The sequence below is a fragment of the Triticum urartu genome, chromosome 6 (genome assembly GCF_003073215.2).
Source record: "Triticum urartu cultivar G1812 chromosome 6, Tu2.1, whole genome shotgun sequence".
Taxonomy (NCBI): Eukaryota; Viridiplantae; Streptophyta; class Magnoliopsida; order Poales; family Poaceae; genus Triticum; species Triticum urartu.
The window spans coordinates 395,487,386-395,502,529 of NC_053027.1; the positions used below are offsets into that span (position 1 = coordinate 395,487,386).

Consider the following 15,144-nt stretch of genomic DNA (forward strand, 5'->3'; position numbering starts at 1 on the left):
ATGGAATGACTACTTCAAAGAAAGTCCTCGCTATCCCGAAAACTTATTTCGGCGAAGGTTCGTAATTAGTACATTTACTTAATGTTTGCCTATTTTTCACCTCCCTATTTCATTTACATTTTTACAAACAGGTTTAGGATGTCTCGTAATTTGTTTAATTGCATAGCTGAAACTATACTTCAACATGATTATGATGGTTATTTTACGCAAAAAAGAAGTGCTTGTGGACTTCTTAAGTTGCATCCGTTGCAAAAGATGACCGCAGCAATGCGAATGCTAACTTATGGAATAGCAGCTGATAGTGCCGATGACTACATCCGGTCTGCAGAAGCTACTAATCTAGAGGCTTGCAAGAAGTTTGTGATCAAAATTTGTGAAGTCTTTGGGGACCAATACCGTTGTGTTTGCTGGAAACCAGGTAGCAGGGGTTGTGACAAAGCTAGGACAAGGGGAAGAACGAACTCCGCGACGAACCCACAACAGCCGGCGGCCGATGAGTGCAAGGAGGAGGAAATCATCGAGGGGCTTCCTGAGCCGTTCAGTAGGGACGAGCTCCTTGACGTCCTGGTCCAGGTCCGCCTCCGAGATCCCACCCTGCTCTCCCGCCTCGCCACCTCGGCGGCCTCCGACGCCGCGCATCGCCGCCTCTACATCCACGGCCTCAGCCCCAGCGGCACCTCCGCCGCGCTAGCCGCCGCCTTCGTCCCCTTTGGGGTCCTCGATGGGTGCCACGCCGTCGCTGACCGCGCCACCGGCCGCTGCCGCGGCTATGGCTTCATCATCCTCCGCCGATGCTCATCCCGCCGCCGCGCCCTCGCGGACTCCTCCAAGCGCGTCGGGGGCCGCCCCATTGCCTGCCAGTTCGCCTCGGTCGGTCCCGCCGGCCCTTCCCCCGGAGGCACGGGCCGCAAGCTCTTAGTGGACAGGGTGCCCGCCCGCACCTCGATCGACGAGCTGAGGAGGTTCTTCTCCGAGTTCGGAGAGATCGAGGCAGGATCCCTCGTCGCCGACCACGCAACCGGGCAGTTCTGTGGGTACGCAACCTTCCTCTACAAGTCTCCCGAGGGGATCGCCAAGGGGCTTGAGGAGCCCAGGAAGGTGTTCGACGGGTGCGAGCTCCATTGCAGGCACGCACAGAGGCAGACCAAGAGGAAGTGTGCCACTGCCGCACCTGAAGACACCGGTTGCCAGATAAATGTCACTCGTGCAGCGGCCTTCCAATTTCCGTTCCGAAGGAGATACTCTCAACTTCCTCCACGCAGTCACTTCTAGGATCAAATTCGCCAGTGGCAAAGGAGATTAGCTCAGCCAAGGCTCTAATCTGTCAGAATGTCACAACAGGGGCTGGCACCTTGGGTGCATTTCCTCTGGTCGCCGTTCTGCCCTCTTCACCGGGTTGGAAAACTTCGGATAAACATTCCAGAGTAGCCGTCTGCCTTCCGTAGGCCCGTTCACATTGACATGCCGGGATGGTTAGGGGTCAACTAGACAAGGCTTTAACACAATGTTACCTTGGACAATAGGTAAACATTTTGCTAGCCAAGCGACGGAATAAGGACGCAGTGAATTTAGCAGACATCAATTGCACATTTGCATAGAACAGGTACTTTTCTTACTGAAAATAAGAAAGAGATTTCAGTAATCCTGACTTTGGAATACTTAATGCAATAAGTCAGTAAGAGCACGCGTATAATCTGTGACCGAATGCATCTATATCTAATTTTGCTGTGGTGTCACTTTTTATAGGGTAGATGGATGAAGAGACAAGATTGAGGAATCCACAGCAAATTCAGGGTTAATATTATTGTTTGCTGCCAGAAGAGGAAGCAACCTGTAATTTCTGCTAATTGAATTTGCTTCTCCTCGATGTAATTACGGTTTACTTTATGGTCAACAAGTACAAATTTTCTTATTTGAATCTCCTCTATGTTCTACATTGCAAGGCTCTAAGAAATTCAGTACACGTATAACCTGCTGCGATTTGTATGGTTGTAGCTAGCCACGTGTATTACCTTCTGCGATTTGCCGATTTGTATGCTTGTAGGTAGCTGTATCCCTATATGTATAACCTGCTATGCTTTGTACTGTTGTATTCCATAGGAAATTTTTCTACAGGGTTTCTGTACTAAATTTCAAAGGAAAAATCATTTACTTAAATTTCTAGGAATGCTTTCAATGCTTTTTCTATGGGGCGATCAGACATGGTTTCTTGCGGAGATTCAAGATTACATGACATTGCAATTCTTAATTTTCTTATTTCTATGTTTTTGATGAGAATCAAAGAGGCTTTGTCTTAGCAATTTTGATCATAAGGACTGAACAAATGAAAGCTAGCACTTCTGCAGTTTCACTCCGTAAGCACCGATTAACTGGTTAGGTCGTGTTTTCTTTCAGTCCCTTTATTAAGGTTTTTTGTGCATTGTGTTCGAATACATTTCTAGCTGGTCACAGGACATGCCCGCCATGGAGGTTGTTCTACAAGCATGCAATAATGAAGGCAAGAAGAGTGTGCACCAAAGACATGATTGACATGCAGCAAATGCGATAGGTTCTTCATCACCTCCTCATCTGGGGTAAGCCATTTCTCTGTGCACCTCGCTGCCCTTGCAGACTGTTAAGCCAGGAAAGGTGCTCAATGAAATGCAAGAGTGAGGGCCGTTCACACCATGGCATGGCGTGTCATCATCGTGGATGCTGCGACAACTGTGGCACCAAAGAGGAAGGTGTGGAGGACTTGCAGCACGGTCCATATGCCCTGGCCTCCTCATGTGGTATAGCCGCTTTCTGCGCAGCCTGTTCTCGCAGGCTGTTAAGCACTGGTGCAGAGGTGAATGGATGGTGTTCGACAAAATGCTGGAGCAGTGGGTGGCGCCATCATGGAACCTGCCATGGGTTGGTATCAGCACATTGTCGGTGAGGTTGAGTCAGCTCCCACGACAGGTGCTGCGACGGGATCTATGGTCCTAGACCAGTGGCAGAGCCAGCCCGTTATCAGAGCCTAGGCAATGTATAGTTGGAATTGCGTTTTTCAGTGTTTTCCTGTGCGAGCTCCTTGTTGAGTCCTTGCTCTCTTGTACCGTTTCAGTGGGGTTCACCAGCTGAGCCCGGGTAGCTGCCCAGGCTTGCCGGGATGTAGCTCCGCCAGACCGGCACTGCCACTGACCGGCTCTGACAAGCAGTGTGTGCCTATGCTGTGAGAAGTGTGATGCCAGTTCTGGTATAACAGAGAAGCAGCCACAATATGGATGCACCTTGAAAATTGGAAACAGATAGCTCACCTTTATCTTACCATGTCATGGCAAAAGCAGATGCGTTTTGTGTACCACTTCATTCAAAGCCAGGCTTTAGCTGTTCAGATGGTCATATTCTCTGTTGTCATTGAGGTACCTGATTCCCTTCCTGCTGTTGCTAAGCCTGTCTACCAAAGGCAGGCAGGAAAAGTGACCACACTAATTTGGTTTTCTTGATCAGTTCTGGAGCATAATCTGACCAGGACTGCACTAACATGTCAGGGCTATTTGGATTTACACCTTTAATGACCCGCTTCTACGCAGATTTGCTTTGCTGGTGTTGGTGGAATCTGAGAGCATGACTGGTGGATGGGGAGAGGGTTCTGAATTCTGATTCTCAGTGAGGTCATCAGCATAAATCCTCATTGGATTAATCATTGGAGGTCAGGTGATGAAAAGACTCCTAGCACTATGACACCAGTAAACTGTGGCTGCGGGACCTTACAGTTTTCACTGCACTGCCTTTCTTGCACAGGCAATCTGCAATTTATCATTTATTGGCGTCAAATCTAATAGTTTTTAGGAAACATGAGAGATCTTTACTCTCATTGTCCTAATACATCAACTTTAAGCTTTCCTCATCAAGGAAGAAGAGATGGAGCAGTGGCTGAGATTTGTTACATGGTATTTTGGGACACCATAGTCAGTGCCTGTACATGAGATAAAGTAATCTAGGAATTAAACTACATTACGCTGCGCCATACACAACGCCCACCTGGAGCGCTTGGCCTTATGCATCATCACTCAATTCACCCTCATTTTTGCAGTGTTGGAATGCAGTTATCCCAGTTGTCATCTGATGTATCGTCTGCCACCGCATCCGGTCTCCCTTTGGCAGTTGAAGAATACTGCAGCCACAGGTGGGCCTAGACTGTAAAGTGCTGAGAAGTCCCTTGAGTTGAAATTTGGTCTCCATCCTGGTGCATAAATGGTCTGCTGGACAGATTGGCGGAAAATCACAAAGACAAAGCGATGTATTCCTGCTGTTGGCTTTGGGCTTTCGTAGCTGACTATCTCGTTTCCTGAAATGCAGTTTTTATAACTTTTCAGAGCAAGTTATGCAATATTGTGCCTCAGCTTACAAACATTTTGTTGGTTTCAGTGTAGAATCTCAATGGTGCTACAAGGTTCAAATTCACCTTTATCTGCCCAAATGATATATACTGCAGACTGGCTGCCAGATTATACAAACTTAAGCCAGTCATTTGAATAAATCTCTACAAATAATAAATGTGGAGGTCAGAAAAATATAAGCTGCCTATTGTGCTAGATTCCTACTGTATGGTGAGTAATATAGTTTAACTTTGCACACCATTTCAGTAGTGATGAACTGTCGATCTTTACTCTATGGATGAGTAATATTTTCATTTTATTTTGTTCTATGTCAATACGAACTAGGTGTGGACATCATCCGGACTGCCGTAAGTAGGTTTATTATAAATGTCCATTCAATACTTCGAAACATTTAAATCGTGGAAACAAATACGCAAAAGGAAGGGAACAACCCACCATAGCTTGCATCTGTTGATTCCGGAATGTCTGTCACTAACCTGTGTGACATGCGCACAACTGTAAGAAAGAGTTTATTATTTGATATTTAAAATCATTCATTGTAAGTGTTTCAGGTCTTACCAATGAAGGTATTCTCTTTTGGTTGGATTGCTTGGACTTGGTGAGTCAGGATCCACCATTACCTATTGGTAAGTTTGTCATCATTCGTTGTTACAAGCATATAAACTGGAGCTCTCATTATATAAATAATTCAATCAAGTAAAAATGATGTTGAATTGTGTATGCATATGTCTTTGAAATGTTTGCCATGATTGATTTATTGCTTGTCTTCTGTGATGGCAATTTCATTGTTCTTCTAAATTACTGTGCTTGTATAATTTGATGGTTAGGATCTGAGCTGTCCAATTGTTTAATGCTCTTCTTAAACGAAATGAAGTGTAATGAATGTAATCAAATTTTAGTTTCTCAGTGCTATTTCTGCACCATCTTAAGTTGGCCAGCAAAGTACATGGATCTTCACTACATATAACATGCATTGCTGGAAGTAACCATTGTGGTTCCATGTTCCTATTGCGAGTCTAGACCAATGTGTATAACTTCGATTTTATTGTGTGTCTGCATGCAAAGGTGCTGGTATATGTGCTGACACCAGCGAAAACATGTCGAATACCATCATAGGATATATTTTTAATAAAATATAGAACTGCAAAAGGTCTTTCTCACGCAACAAGGACAGCTTTTAAATCTTAAGAGTGAAGATTCTTGCCTTCCAGTTTAATGGGTGTACTCTTACAGCTTTTAAATGTTATTACAGTGTGATACTTTAGAGAGAGAAAATGGTGACCTGACACACTCTAAAAATAATAATCTTGACCTGATAGCCACTTCAGTTGCAGTAATCACTGTTTTGTTTGGTTAAACGTTAAATGCAGAAAGCTTAATTTCCAATCATATTCAATGGTCAAATGAGGTAGACAGGAGTTATGAACTCACCAAAGTGTAAAGGTTTCTCATGTCACGCCCAGCAATCTCGATCCGTGGCTCATTGACTACTTGTGAAGGCTTGAGCTCAGATCCATTAGTCAGCTCCCTATTGTTGTATAAGACTTTGAGTGATGCTGATTTGATAAATGGGTCCAAGATATCTCCAACTACATTGCCTACAACAAGTGGATCCCTTGACATGGTTACCTACAATTGGTGGTGTCGAGGAGATTGAGTACTATTGCTCAAGAGGAGCTACTTGGCCTCGAAGTGTGCACTTGGGTGAAGTGAGCGGTGCAGGCCTGTGCTCTATATATACTCTCAGTCCTAGATGCTGAGCCAGTCGTGACGACCGAAACTATTACTTCTGTACGCCATGGTATCTTTAAACTGCAAACAATGATATGGATTGCCGTCACTTGTAATATTTAGGGCTATCCACCCTCCGGGCCTACACCAATAGAAGAAGTGCTCGCTACCATTCCACGTAGGTGAATAAAATCTGATGTAATCGCACTCACTTATTCCCTATACCTAGAGCCTAACAAATAGGTGCCCCTACCGAAAAGGGGGTTGCCTTTTGACTTATCTCCCAGACTGATGCATTATGTTCTTTGTTTTCAGCTATAAACTTTCCCACCCTCTTTATGTACACTTTTTCCCTTCAAACATTTAAGCTTAGTGTTTGGGTGAGTCTCCCCCCCTCTCCCCCACCCCCTGCCTTGTATTATGTCTAAATGGTAAATAGACGATTATGTATTGTAGAGTGTATTGTTTAGCTGTAAGTAAGATGAGTAACTAGGAGGTTTATTAATTAGTGTAAGCATGGTGTTCCGTCAAAAAAAGTGTAAGCATGGTGGGACGAGAATATTATACTGCGATGTTAAAAAGTGGTAGGGGGTATTCCTGACAAATCTATCCTTTTTTTTGCTGTCTTCTGCTTTGACAATAATCTTGATACCCCTGGATAGCACTTCTAATGCTTGAGATGCCAATCTGTGGTACAGGTGTATGGTCTATTCCATTGCATGCCATGAACTGAAATTGAAATCATTTCCAGTTCGTCCAACAAAAAGTTTATAACAGGAACTTATTGTTTTCAAATATATTAACTTTAGTTCCCATAAAATGTAAAATTAACTTTAGTCTCCTTTTAATTCAATTAATTTTGCCATAGACTTGCCACTGAAACTGCCTCTCTCTATTCTGTTAGCCAGTAGTTCTCCTCGAGTCTTGCTTATGGATCGAACACTAGAAACAGACAGAATGCCTCTCTCCTCAAAGCTGTTGGAAAGAGCAAAAGTCATGTGTTGGCAGCGCGGCACTTTTAAGATCTCTTCTGATTTACCAACATAGATTGTGGACAAAGGTAACATTAGCTTTTCGCCTTATTCTATAGCAAAATGTTTTTTTAGGAACTGATAAATGTAAATCGTTGATTCATTTGCTTTTGCTTCCTTAAAATTTTACTGGCATTTGTTCTGTTGGCACAATATAATGTTATCCTAGATCATGCTGCATTTGGGAAATATGCATGTAGCTGTACTTCTTACCTTCTGGAGTAGTACTATTAATTATTAGGAAAGTAAATGATCTCATAATTAACTGGAAGTAGTATTGCCCAAAGTCTATCATAGTACAATCGACTGAAGTTGAAAACCTCCATATCATACCTAAATGATTCACGGGAAGGTTATTCTTCTGATGTCTAATATGTATGTGTCGCAAATACATCCACGCAACAACATTCTACTTAATTTATGTCTTATATTCTACTCCCTCGGATCCATATTAATTGTCGCTGATTTAGTAGTTTATTTGATGGAATATGATGTTCGAGCATTCGACCTCATTACCTCAATATAAGTTCTGTGAATACTTGCAGAAGTTTATTTGTTCTTTGGCATATATGCCATTCCAACTGTGTGATGGAATATCATTTGCAAAAGATTCTTCTTCAGTTGCTGGTCTTTTGTCTTAATAAATAGAACTGTATATGTCAACTTATACGGACTTCAGATAAAAGATGAGGCAAAGGTGTGTTAGATAAGGTCTACATTAATCTTGACTAGTAGGGGACCATAGAATCTAATTTTATTCCTGTACTTTACAGTAAAGTTTATGTGGACTTCATTCTCCTGATACTGCTGCATTCTGTAGGTTTTCAGCTTCGCAAGTTTGAACCGTTTATGAATAAAAAATCGTAAGCAATTTCCAAAAGCTAGAAAGAGAAGTCTTATTACATTTAGAGAAGTACCACCGCACTTGAGTTCAAAGGTAATAAACTTCAATTGTGCATGGTGCTATTTCTCAGGCCTGAATTTCAATTGCGTGAGTCCAAACAAAGAATGGCAAAGAGTTTAGATATAAGATGGTGAACCTTAAAGTTGATAGAATATGTGGATTGCCTTTTGGTTTGTTTTGTGGCTACACGGTCTTGATCCTTGACCAACGAATAAAGCAGTGCCGCCCTTCACGTGGGCATATCCCATTGGTCCAGGAACCTGAATAGTGCATCGAACTCGGCGGAGAATGATAGACATCACATGGGCTACCCAAGTACAGACATGGACATTTGACAGAGATACTTCCAGCTTGGAATTACATGAAACAGACATCAATATGGAGGGAAAAACTTCCAGAAAAGGAAAAATAATAATCCTGTGAGGTTTTGGATTTTGTGAAAAATATGGATATTGCTTGATTGCTGCGTTCTTCCATTGGTGGCTGCTGAAAAGTTGGATTCTGCTGCCTTCTGGTTCTGTGCTCTCGTAGAGAAAAGCTGTAGGCAATCATCAGTTGATCACACCGTCTATGAGTACTACGTGAAGATAGGTAGGGGCTCTGGGCCTCTGGCATGGCAAATCTGTTTACTATGCTGTGAGAATTCGGACATGGCACACAAGTAACTGATCAAGCAGCGAGACGACGACTAAGATTATTTGGTCGCAATACTGGTAATATACTACAGTAGCACACATGCATCATCTACCACTGCCACTGCCTAGCTATTTTTTTCGTTGCCTCTAGGGCAGTGCCAGCAATTTTGTTTTCTCTTGATGGTTTCGTAGGCTGCCAATGCTTTGAGAGTTGAACCGATCACGCAGAATCTGGGCATGTACTGGGGGAATCCTTCCAGAAACAACTAGCACCGCAGTTGAAGAGTTAAGCTACTTGGAGACTATAGCTTTTTCGCACAGGGTGGATTTTATTCGACTATAGCTGCCAGGGGCAAAGAGAGGTACGTACGGGGTCGCCTATGCCTCCCTCGGGTGATTGTTTTTAAATTTTAAATCATACAAGTAGTAGATTTGTTAGATATCCTCTTTATTCTTTCTCAGCCATCTTCCGTCTTAAGCCTCTCAATCTAAGGCTGGCCTCTGTGTCTTGTTCCGGCGCCTGTGGCTCGTCATTTCTTGCCGCGGCGGCCACCAGATGTGTCACCGGCGCTTCTGCCTTGTACTCGTTGAGTTCATCAGGGTTTGAAGTTGAAGACGAGTGTGTTTTAGAGGGGAAAACAAGACAGAGGGCTAAAGTAGGAAGCTGCTCTGCTGGTGCTGGGTATATCTACGGATTGCGGCATCGGTACATGTGCTGCAAGTTGTGCATGCAGACCCGCGCCTGGTCAGATGAGCGTTTCGAGTGGAGTGCCGCTTGCTTGATGTGCTTTCTCGGTTGATCTAGTTGCTCTTATGGTCTTATCGGCTTCCTACACATCTGGAAGGAGATGGAGGTCAATGTTATGGCCCGTGTATGCCTATGCTTGTAATAGTACGTACTAGAAATGGGCGCAAAAGCTTCCCTTACCCTCTCTGGCCTATTCTGGTGTAGGCCGGTTTGGTTGGATCTTCTGTCTTTGCAATTTGCAAACACTGGCCGCCTATCGTTACAAGCCCGCGGTGGGCCAGGATGTCGGCTGTGGGTTGTCGGGATTTCGATCCCCAGATTCTTACGGCAGGCAGAAGCAGATTTTCTTTCTCCTTGTTTTGCAAAACACCACCTCATATATTGATTAAATTAAAATGTTGCTACAATTATTTGTTACAGCAATACGCCAGCAAGGCGGAACATTACTAACCAGAATCCCATCAGAACCACCATTATCAAGACTAAACTTAGCTAACTCATGCGTAATCATATTTGCCTTCCGATTTATCTTCACCATTTTGGAACTTTGAAGAAGTTTTGTGATGCCGAGCGCTTCTTTCTGCAGATCAACAAGAGGCGACCTGTCAAGAAGCTCATTTGCAAGAAAAGCATACACAAAGCAGAAAATTTCTTTCCGAGGGTCTCTTCAATTCAGACGACACTCCATCTGTCCCAGAATATAAGACGTCTTTTTTGCAGGTAAATATAAGACACAAAGCATCTTATATTACGAGACAGAGGGAGTATTTCTTTTGTGGGGATTAATTCACATGATGGAAACACAAAAAAGAAAGCTGCAAGATCACATTGTTATGTCCACCTGCTTGCGGTTGCGGCAGGATTAAACGCGCATAAAGAGTTATGGCTTCATGGAAAGCTAAGAGGTGATGGTATTTGTCTCGGTCCACAAGGAAGGGAGGGTAAGGCGAAAGAGTGGAGTTCGTGGCAAATCCATGTCCTTGCTTCTTCCGATTCCGAGACCAGCAGGAAGACCAGGCGCTCCGATCTGACATTCCCCAAAGGACCACCACTATCTACGGCCTCTCCCTGTTGAGATATTTCCTGAACCGGCCGGGCAATGATCAATCACACCCGGATCGACCAATTATGGCTTCTGCGCGTGGCATCCACTGGCGCGCGGGTGGCCGCCGGATTCCCAGCCGGCCGGACGCCTCGTGTCCACGCAGCCACGGTTCAGCGTAACTGGCCGCCGGCAACTTGTGTTGGTGAAGAAAGAGGGCCGTATCATCCCATGTGAAGCGTAACATCATCGCCGCCAACTTGGCGCTGCTGCCTCGTCGATACGCTGCCTCGTCGATAGGCTCGTATGGTCTGACCGTCGCTGTCGTGGCGCGGCGAGATGCGATGCGATGCGTATGTAAACTTATATATCGTGGAAACAAGATGCAGTCCAAAACAGATCGTCGGGAACGTCACGCTCAGATATTGTTCGTCCCTAAAGGAAGCCCTGCAATAATGAGCTTACGCAGCCGTGAAGAGCCACGGCCACCACCATCCTCCATCTCCTGCAGGAATGAGACCCAAGTTGCAGTGCGGAAGACGGAAAGCAACAAAGTTGAGACATTCTTCTTGCCTAAAAGGAAGTTCTCTCTCACCTCCAATTGACGGAGCTGGTCAGTTCCAAAGAGCTTCGCAGTATGTCATTAGCTGCGCGCGAGCGCACTCGCGCTGCCGGATTCAAAGCGATCGGTCATGATGAGATTTCAATCATACAAGCAACGATGTCACCGTGCGAATTCTATTCGATGCGGCCAAGCTTTCTTTTTCTTTGAAGACGAGTAACATGCATGACACAGCACACTCAGAGAGATTAATGTACTGATGATCAGTTAGGCATCGGGTTCAGGTAATTTCCCGAAAGGTGGTGAGGTTATGCAAAGCATGATGGATGATGGCGAAAGGGAGACTAGTACTGGTTGCTAGATTTGGGTATTCGTGGATGGAACTTGGCCAAGATTTGGGTATTCCAAAGGGCTATGCAAGACCTGCTCGCGTAGGCTACCGATGCAAGGGATCTAGCTAGGGCCTATCAAAGATTTCTGATATATACGCTGACGAAGGGGCAAAACCGAAACCATATTGAACAAGCTTTGATCGCAGAGGTGGTTTTATTATGGTTTTAGCATCTCTACAGCCCAACTCAGGCACAACACCCACGAATAAAGGTTGGAGAATCATCAACTTTTATTCTTCCTTTAGTTCTAAAATATTCATTACCCTCTGGTGCGCTTGTGTATAGGAGTTGCGAGTTTTTCTCTGATATATCTTTTCGGCTTTGAGTCAATGTTTGGTGGCTTTGTAACTGTGGCGCCATCTTAGAGCATCTCCAGTCGTTCGGCCCCCCAGGGCGTCTAAAAAGAGCGGCTTAGGAGCGAACCGGCGCTAGATTGGCCCCTGGGGGTGACCTAGCTCGCAGTCACGCCCCCAGGTGCTGGCCCCAGGACGCGGCAATTTCGAACTTGGTCGTTCCTGCTCAAAAGACGCCACAAGTCCGGCGATCATAGGACACAGTTCGGCGATCGGATAAATAGTCTGACGTACAAAAAAAAGAGTGTCACAAGTCTGGACGCGTGCGCAACACATTACTTGGCGGGGTCGGCCTCCGGCGTCGGCGTAGTCGGCGTGCGCGGGCTACGCGGTGTTGGAGCTATTTCTGTGCTGGGCGGAGTCGGTGCGGCTTCGGTGCTACTGGGCGTCATGGAGGCATCAACATTCGGGCTTGGCGTCGGCGTGGGCGCGGGAGTTGGCGGCGTCGTCGTCGTCAGCTGGTTCAGGATGAGGCCGCGCTCCGCCATGTACGACGGCTTGAGCTTCTCATCGTTGCTCTGGAGTATGTCCGCACCGCCCATCAGAAAAGCCAGGTCGGTGTTCCTCTTCTTCGCGGCGACGTTGGTCCGGAGCAGCTCGAGCTTGACGGCGCTGTTCGTCATCAACGCCGACCACCGTGCCTCGGTCTTCTCTTCACGCAGGGCAGCCCGGGCCTGTGCGTTGGCGAGGCAGTGTTCGATGGACTCCTGCACTCGCGCGGTTGCCGCGTCGGCGTGTTTCCCTTTCTTGGCCCCTTTGTTGCCGTCCGACGCCCTTCTGACGCGCCCGCCGTCGGTGTGTCCGGCTTGTAGGTCTCCTTGGCCTTGTCGAGGGTGCGCCGGACTTCCGCCCACTTCTTGCACTTGTCGATTTGCTTGTAGACGTGGAGGTACTTGAAATCTTTGTCAATGTTGCCCAGGCGATACAAGGCGAACATGCGCAGTAGCTGCGCCGAGGAACAAACAGTTGGCGTGCGCACACGACGAAGAGAAGCGAGAGACCGGTGTGCCATACCTGATCCTCAACGTTGGCGCCGCTCTCCGGGCGAGCCGCGATCTCCTCGACGATTCCATGCCATTTGTTGCACGCCGCCTGGATGAGCCCCCAATGGATCGCCATTGGCTTCGACCCGCGCTGCATGTAGACGCCTTTAAAGTAGGGGTCGACGAGCTTGCGCTCGTCGAACTCGGCCTTGATGCGCTCCAAGTACGTCTTGATGCTCTGGTTCGTGCCGGTGGTCGGGTCGAGGCAGACGACTTTCCACGCTTCAGCGAGGCATTCCTGTTCCTTGGACATCCACTTGATGCGCGGCTCGCCGGTCCTGGCCGCCCCCTTCTTCTTCTTGCGCCTCCTCGCGGGAACAGTCGCCAGCTCCTCCTCCTCCTCCTCGTCGTGCTCCTTCGGCTCCTCCTCGCCGTACTCGAGCTCACCGTCCATGCCGCCGTTGAGGTCCATTGTGTCGTCCTGGGTAGCGAACCCAGGGGACGCGGCGGCCGCGGCCGAGCCTGTCGCGATGATGTCGTCCATGTCGGCATCGGTCTCGTCGGTGTCGCCGAGGTGCGACGTGGAAGTTTGTGAGAAGGGCAGGGCGCCACGGCGAAGAGGGGGCGTCGAGGAGGACGCGTAAGCCGGCGACGAGTAGTTGTATGGAGGGTACTGCACACCGGCGAAGGCGGGCGAGGGCATGCGCTGGGCCGGGTGTCCATGGGGGAAGGTGACGTTGGGGTTGAACCCACCGTGCGCGTCCCCGTCGGAGTAGCCCGGCGACGGCGTGCATCCCCATGGTTGCGGCGACGACGAGAAGCCGGCCGGAGAGCCAACGCTTTGCTGGCTCTAGGGCGCGTACTGGGCATGGCCGCCAGGTGGATTCATCATCCCCATGCGAGCCGCCTCGGCCTCGGCTTGATCCGCCGCGGCCGCAACCGCACGCGCCGCGTTGTCCCGAGCCTTCTTGGCGATGGCCCTGTTCCGCCGGTCGGCGGTGACAGCCTCCCGGCGCTGAACTTCTGCCCTCCAGTCGGTGTTTGGCATGCCCGGTGGCTTGGACGACGGCGCCCTCGGCTTTCTCTGCTTCGGCTGGGCGACGGTGGCGGTCGCAGTTGTCGTGACGCGGGGGATCACGTACTTCTTCGGCGGCATGGCGGCCGGCTGGGAGGCGAGCGGGAGGGAGGTTGGCGGGAGGAATGGAGAGAATGAGAGGGAAGTGTGTGTGGGGGGGGAGCGGGAAGAAACGGCGGGAAGAGGCTCTCAACTCGCCGACAGAGCGTCTCCACACCCCTTTTCGCTTGTGCCGGCGCCCCCAAGCGTCCCCCCGCGCACCGGGTTCGGATCGGGTCCGCTGGCGCTAGTTTCGGCCCAAGCCGGCGAAAAACGAGCTATTGGGGACGCGACTGGGCTGATTTTTTGGCGTCGGCATGACAAAAACGCCTAGGAAGGGCCTGTTAGAGGCGCGGCTGGAGATGCTCTTAGCATGATGTTCTCCTCCGGGCTTTGAAAAACAACACCCATCTGATTGTGTGGTCATTTGATCTAGGTTGTTGGTCTTCTTTTTTCAAGTATTGACGTATCGGAAGCTTAGGTAGAAGGAGCCAAGAAAGGCTTTGTGTTTGTTACAACTTAGCCACGGCTTTGAAAGCCATAAAAACGAACCACATGCGGGTTACTCGTCACTGTCCAACCTATCAACCATGCATGGTAACGACCCTTGTTCACGGAGCAATCCCGCCGCCTTCCAATCTTGTCCCTCTAACTCAATCCTCCTAAGCATGACCTTCACCGACGGAGAGGCTCCGTTGAAGATGATGTCGTTTCTATGCTTCCATAGCATCTAGGCCACAAGTGTAATCATTTTCCACATCTCCTTCCTTACTTGCTTTTGCGGATTCAGAGCTGTCCACCATTGAACTAAATTGGCATCTACCGTCGACATCCAAGCAGGCTTGCCCCAAGTGTTGGTGATACTCGTCCACACTTGCCTTGCTAGTACACATCCCAGTGAGAGATGGTCGATTGTCTCCGTGGCTTGATCACAGAAGGGGCACACCGGTGGGTGCGACAACTGTTGGCGTTGCAGTCTACTGGCTGTCCAGCATCGGTTCCTCGCCGCTAACCAAGTAAAAAACTTGCAGGTTGCTGGCGCCCGTGACCTCCATATCTGGGTGGCGTCGTCGGCCTCCACTCTGCCCGCAAAGCACACCCTGTATGCCGATCGGGCGGAGAATTCACCCTTGTTTTCCCAAGCCCAATTGATCTTATCCTCCATGCCTTCCAACAATTCTAGGTTTTGGGTCCTCACTACTAGGGCAAAGCCTAGCAGCAACGCGGGTTTTAGGCCTATCAGTAGCGCGGGTCGATGCGCTACTGATAAGGCGCTACAGCTAAC

The 15,144-nt window shown here is 48.0% G+C and overlaps 2 protein-coding genes across 2 annotated transcripts; one reads left to right on the forward strand and one right to left on the reverse strand.

Moving 5' to 3' along the window:
- The first annotated feature begins 267 nt into the window (after positions 1–267).
- LOC125516808 (UBP1-associated protein 2B-like) lies at positions 268–1,918 on the forward strand. The gene is made up of 2 exons (XM_048682116.1): positions 268–1,603; positions 1,747–1,918. The coding sequence occupies exon 1, from the start codon at positions 268–270 to the stop codon at positions 1,270–1,272; it is 1,005 nt and encodes a 334-aa protein (XP_048538073.1). The 3' UTR covers positions 1,273–1,603; positions 1,747–1,918.
- A 142-nt stretch (positions 1,919–2,060) lies between these two features.
- LOC125513728 (protein FLOWERING LOCUS T-like) lies at positions 2,061–6,808 on the reverse strand. Its single transcript, XM_048678907.1, has 4 exons — positions 5,796–6,808; positions 4,923–4,984; positions 4,800–4,840; positions 2,061–4,312 (listed from the first exon to the last, which is right to left on the reverse strand). The coding sequence occupies exons 1-4, from the start codon at positions 5,985–5,987 to the stop codon at positions 4,083–4,085; spliced, it is 525 nt and encodes a 174-aa protein (XP_048534864.1). The 5' UTR covers positions 5,988–6,808; the 3' UTR covers positions 2,061–4,082.
- Between the last annotated feature and the right edge of the window lie 8,336 nt (positions 6,809–15,144).

Coding starts and splice junctions, on each gene's coding strand:
- LOC125513728 (XM_048678907.1), bottom strand. CDS start 5,987: ATGTCAAGGGATCCACTTGTTGTAGGCAATGTAGTTGGAGATATCTTG. Junction 4,841..4,922: donor AAAAGAGAATACCTTCATTG/GTAAGACCTGAA, acceptor CATGTCACACAG/GTTAGTGACAGACATTCCGG. Junction 4,313..4,799: donor ATCAACAGATGCAAGCTATG/GTGGGTTGTTCC, acceptor ACTGCATTTCAG/GAAACGAGATAGTCAGCTAC.
- LOC125516808 (XM_048682116.1), top strand. CDS start 268: ATGCGAATGCTAACTTATGGAATAGCAGCTGATAGTGCCGATGACTAC.